At 36.8% G+C, this 6,038-nt stretch overlaps 1 protein-coding gene across 1 annotated transcript; it reads left to right on the top strand.

The window, feature by feature from the left end:
• The first annotated feature begins 125 nt into the window (after positions 1-125).
• Positions 126-4,898, top strand: agk (acylglycerol kinase). Its single transcript, XM_030137458.1, has 14 exons — positions 126-387; positions 463-502; positions 597-676; positions 768-843; positions 941-1,066; positions 1,500-1,594; positions 1,746-1,815; positions 1,907-1,986; positions 2,074-2,131; positions 2,264-2,411; positions 2,793-2,890; positions 2,999-3,069; positions 4,204-4,288; positions 4,406-4,898. The coding sequence occupies exons 1-14, from the start codon at positions 278-280 to the stop codon at positions 4,538-4,540; spliced, it is 1,272 nt and encodes a 423-aa protein (XP_029993318.1). The 5' UTR covers positions 126-277; the 3' UTR covers positions 4,541-4,898.
• The last annotated feature ends 1,140 nt before the right edge of the window (positions 4,899-6,038 follow it).

The raw sequence follows: 6,038 nt of genomic DNA, 5'->3' as shown, positions 1-6,038 counted from the left end.
GTTTTTTATTTTTCTATGATTTTATAGGATGTTTTAACAAAGCTTCCATGAATTAAATCGATGAAACACGTACGGTACTATTGATCTTTCCGCCTTGTGTTTACCCGTGCTGTTTTTGTGTTACACCAGTTCATCCATGCTCAAGTGATACTGGTGTGTCTATGACCGCTGCGATGACAAATTGTAAAATTATTAACTAAAAATGTCGATTCTGCTGTAAATGTAGGGCTACATTAAATTCCTGGCTTTGGGAACTTTATAAAAGTTTGTTAACATCATGGCTCGGGTTGTCAAAGTATTTCGGACTCTTCGGAATCACTGGAAGAAATCCACATTTGCTGTTTGTGTCTTGTCCTACGGGGGACACTGGCTGTATGGAAAGTACTGGTGAGTATTTGAACAGACTGTATAGCTACATAACATGACTCAGTGTGTAACAGTCTGCATCTTTTATCATAATAGCGATAGTGTTCTGCGACGAGAAGCTTGTCTTGAGGCCAGGGTAAGTATTTCAATAGTACTATATTTGTATTCTGCTAGTACTTGTACCCAAAGGCATCACATTAACGAAACCTTTTAATGCTAATTTGTGTTAGGAATTTGGGCGTCAGCTAATAGGGTCACAGGAGAGACTTAGGAAAGCAACTGTCATCTTGAACCCTGCAGCTTGCGGTGGGTGAGTAAACGTCCAAAACAGCTGATGTCTGGATTCAAAGCACCTTTTTTCCTCCTTCTAACTACTTACCATGTGTGTTCATCTCTCCCAGTAAAGCCAACAATCTTTTTGAAAAGAATGCTGCTCCCATTTTACACCTGGCAGGTGTCGAAATTACAATTGTCAAGGTATTGCTTCATATTTTTTCCTTCAAATAGTTTGTATTGTAGATCATTGATGAGTAATAGTAATAACTCATGCTGTTATTGTCATGTTTCTCTGCAGACAGACTATGAAGGCCAGGCAAAAAAGCTGATTGACCTAATGGAGCAGACAGACATGCTCATTGTGGCCGGAGGCGATGGCACCTTACAGGAAGTCATCACAGGGTTACTGCGAAGGCCAGATCAGGTAGATTGATAACATTTGTCATGTCTTCCATTACAAATGTTAGAGATTTTCTTGTGATCAGACAAGTAGAATTGAGGAAAGATGTTTTTTTTTTACCTGCTGATGGTTTTGGCTGTAGCTTGTAGAAATTTTATCTTGAAAAGTTTCCCAGCCCAATCATCTGTTTTTAGACACATCACACCAGGAAGCGTGTGACAGCTCTGATGAAGGCTGAAGCTACAGCCAAAACTGTCAGCAGGTAAAAAAAACAAAACATCTTTCCTCAATTCTACTTGTCTGATCACAAGAAAATCTCAAACTGATGGCCAGATCAGGTTAGAAATAAACTTCCTTTGTTGATCTTTCTCACTGTCTAACAGTAACAATAAAATAAAGTGAAATCAGTCCACACTTCACCCTCTTTTACTTCAACCCTGTTGTTTTTTGACTACAGGACATATTCAGTAACACACCTATTGGATTTATTCCCCTGGGCTCTCATAACTCTCTGAGTCCAAGTCTTCACCTCCTTAGTGACAACAAGGTCAAGTGAGTGTGACAGCAAGATGATCCTCTTAGAGTGTAACATATTACACATTTATGAAAATATGTTTATATTATATATAATAATTTATGAAAATATGGCGTGGGTTTCTGCTTAAGTAACTTAAACTTACTTTTTACATTATTTATTTTCCAGAAACATTACATCAGCAACACTGTCCATTCTGAAAGGAGAAACGGTACCTCTGGATGTGTTACAAATCAAAGTGAGAAACAAAGGGCTAAAAATTAAGAATGTGTGTGTGTTTATAATCCATGTTTAGTTGTTGGACTAATGTCTGTCTGTATTTGTTCAAGGGGGAGAAAGAGCAACCAGTCTTTGCTCTAATGGGGCTGCGTTGGGGAGCATTTAGAGATGTGGCTGCAACAATCAGCAAGTAAGGAGACTTAAAATAACAAACCTGGGAAAAAAAAAGAATAATTTCACTTTCAAAATGATACATTTCCATTATTATTCTCTGTAGATATTGGTACCTTGGTCCACTCAAAACAAACGCAGCACACTGGTTTAGAACATTACAGGTAAGACAATGACAGAATTTCATTAACATCGTGCTTTATAATAAACAGCAAAAGTCATCTGGTTATTACTGCACATCTCCCATTGTTTCCTTCAAACTCATAACTGAAACAAATGTGGTGTGAAATTTTCAGGAGTGGCCATTGGTCAGAGACATCTCGATATCCTACTTGCCTCCCAGTCTTCGGCCTCCTGACGCACCCCCTCAGAAGCCCCCCAGGCCCAACCTGCTCTACCGCATCGCACGCAGATGGAAAAACTACTGGAATCCACCTGTTGAAGGTATTCTGTCTGACTGAGTTAACACATCTGCCAAATTTACCAACTATCAAAGAACGGTAAAGTAAGGCATTAGATCATACTGTAGTGGCCACTTTATCTGTCTGAATTCTCCTCCTTTCCACTTTCTGAAAGTTTTTGTTTTCCAAGTCCTACTAGTTGATAAAAGAACAACTCCCTCTGAGCTGCGTCTAAAAGTTTTTGAAAAAACTTTTAAGTTTTCTTTTGCTGGGATGTAATCATTTTAATATTGCTGCTCGGTTCTCCAAATAAATATGTCCATTGCCACTTCACTTCTAAGAACGAGATGGATCTGGATGTCAGACTGTCACACCCATAAGAGATAAATATATGAAGTTTCCATTATTTTGTGTTTGTTCTTAGAGCCTCCAAAAGTTGAAGAGCCAGAAAAGTGGGAAGAGCAGAAGCTGTCTACATTTGAGCTGTTTGTTCAAACACACAACAAAAACCCTGTGAAGAGGGTTGGTTAAGTTCTAAAGACTTTAACAGTTCATATTAATTCTGGAGTATTTAATCTTAGTTTAATCTTCTCTGTTTCTGTACTTTGTTTAATTTCTCTGACCCTGCAGCGCGTAGAGGACTCCTTGATGATCTGTGCAGAGCCGGATGACTTCTCTGTCAGCGAGTTCATTACTGTCGGGTCAGTATTTGCAGTTTTTTACCCTTCGGCCAAAGGGTATTGTAATCATTTTGTCGTCTGTCTGTCCATTCAATGACATAATCGCATTATCTGAGGAATGCATTGAGATATCTGCACCAAATTTATACTGTGGATTGATCTTGGCATGGAGCAGATGAATATTGAAAATAGGTGACCATGACCTACTTTTCCAAAGTCAAATGGACTTCTGCCTTGTGCAGTTATGACAGTAAAGTACTACCAGCTAAATTACAAAAATGTTTGTCTTCACTTCAGAGAATGAAGAGCATAGAAGGAATGGTTGTTTCAAGCACCAGTGTGCATGGACAACTTTGAAGCAGATGTGTATATCAGTGGTTGGTGTTAAACTCTGGAATTGTCTTTATAATGAGCTGATGGACTGTAAAAACTTCTTCCAACTGAAAAAAGTGTATAAAGACAAAACAATGAAATTATAAGAACAGTTATAAGTTTTTACACTTTGCTTCATATTTGTTTTGCATCTTGTGACATTTATTTGCTTATTTTGGTCTAGTATCGTAACTGTTTTGCATCATTTCGTCAGGTATATATTGACCTATATTTACCTGTGTTTGTTTTGTACTTCCTGGAAATGTAGTTTTGCACTTGGTTTTGTAATTATTTTTTATTATCTTTGGAAGTATTTTGTTTGGTTTGTCTGACTTTGTACAGTATGACTTTATAGCTAGTTGTGTATCGCTAACCATTAGGGCTATTATTATTTAGAAGGGGGCAGGAAATATAAAATTTTCTTCATCCTGCTCCTTTTTGAGCATGGGTGTGTATATGTTTGTTCACCTGATGATTATTGAATTTCTGCTGATGAAATGCTTAACCATGAACGAAATAAATGAAATGAAATGACATATGAGTACTTTCACATATTAATATGTATGTAATAAGTTTTACACAAAGACAATCTAATCTAAATTATAGGGCAGTAACTTTCAACAGAATCTTACACTATATTTGGCCGAGGGGAATTAAAACTGCGCAGCATGTTATGTTATTATCAACTGTGGTCTACTGCAAACCAATTACTGAGGTAGTGCACGTTATATAATCATTAACTGCAACACTCATTTAACAGAACATAACTGTTTTTCCTTGCAGAAACAAAAAGGAAGAAGATCCAACTGTATTTACTAAAAGCTCCACAAAACTAGAAGTCGGTGCCTGTAGGCTGCAGCTGCCAGAGGTCAGAAGTGATTCATTTAGCTGTACTATAGTGCATTTATTTAGCCTACTGCCTAGAGGACTTTTTATTTTTTTGTTTTTCTCTTGACATTTTACTTACTCTATGCCGACCCTGCAGGGTGCCGGTGGTTTCTACAACATCGACAATGAGGAGTATGAAGCCATGCCGGTAGAAGTAAGACTGTTGCCAAGGAAACTCCACTTTTTCATCAGTGCAGAGCGCAGAGATCAGCTCCTCTCACAGATGCAGTGATGAGAAGAGAACACAAGAAAGAGACAAGAACAGCAGGACAGAAACCGCTTTTTAAGCAAAGGATCAGATTCCACAAAACTCAGACTCCTCTTCGAAAAACAGATTTATATTTGAACCAGTAGCGTTAAAAATCAGTAAGGTAGTGACTGTGATGGTTTGGAAAGCAGTTTTATAACATGTAAATGGTAAAATATTCAGTTGAAGTCATTCATTACAGAGTCGTGTATTAAAGGACCAAGGCTTTGTTTTTATAAGCCAGCATGTGCAGGTTGTCTTACAAATGGACTATGTTTACTGAATGGTTTACTCTGGCCACTACATTGAAACTTGGTCAATAAAAATAATGTTTGTCCAATTTGAGGCAAAGTGTTTTGATATCAGAAAGTTAGAGGTAACGATAGGTAGTTCTGTAGTACTGTGGTGAAGTAGCTACTGGGACTCAACACTATGGAAGTTTACAACAGATCTGTATGGGAAAAGGTTAGAGTGGGTGACATCATCAGCAAAAATGTTTCACTTAACCATAGTTTGTCAATGTGGAGTCAGTTGTGGGTTATATATAAACTACTGGGTTGATTAATAGTACAGTACTGCAAATTATATCCTTCATTCATTATCTGAAACGGATTTAGGGTCACGTGAGTTGCTGGAGCCTATTCCAGCTACTTATGGGCAAAGACGGTGTACACCCTGGACATGTTGCCAGTTTATCACAGGGCTGATTATATTGCTTTATTATTTTTTTAATAAAAAGTAACACTCTTAAGTGACTATTTTTAGTATCCGAAATGTTTATGATACACAATTCAATTTTTCCCTCTGAAATGTAAAGGACTATAACTATAAAGTTGTATAATACTTTGTTGTATAAGTAAAGTCAAATTTGCTGGAGTGTCTATAATGAGGTACATTTCACCACTGGAATTATGAAAGTAGTTCACATAATATAGCATGTTTTATGTATTTTATTATGTTATTTCAGGGAACAAACAAAAACTTTAATTTTGGGAAAGGCAGCTATGACAAAATACAGTTGCAGGAAAAATTATTAGACCACCCTTGTTTTCAATTTCTTGTTCATTTTAATGCCTGCTACAACTAAAGGTACATTTGTTTGGACAAATATAATGATAACAAAAATAGCTCATAAGAGTTTAATTTCAGAGCTGATATCTATCCATTTTTCATGTTTTCTTGATAATAACCAAAATCACTTCAGTTCTTACATTAATATCTATGGCATTGTACTGACAAAAACAGTGCTTTTAGGCATTCTATGTTTTCTTTTCTGTCTGTTTTAGTCGCATGATACACACAGGAGTTAGCACTTGATTGCATAACCATCGTTTTTGATGACTTTTGATGGTCTAATAATTTTTTCCGCGACTGTATTTATCACAGAACATGCAATTGGCTGTGTAATAGTGACCCAAAATTAACAGGTTATTTTTCTACACTGAGCATTTGATATTTTAGGTACATGTTCTAAAAGTTACTG

This window comes from Sphaeramia orbicularis, chromosome 6 (genome assembly GCF_902148855.1).
Source record: "Sphaeramia orbicularis chromosome 6, fSphaOr1.1, whole genome shotgun sequence".
Classification (NCBI taxonomy): domain Eukaryota; kingdom Metazoa; phylum Chordata; class Actinopteri; order Kurtiformes; family Apogonidae; genus Sphaeramia; species Sphaeramia orbicularis.
Note: the sequence above shows the minus strand (reverse complement) of the source record. Positions and strands in the feature narration are given on the sequence as shown.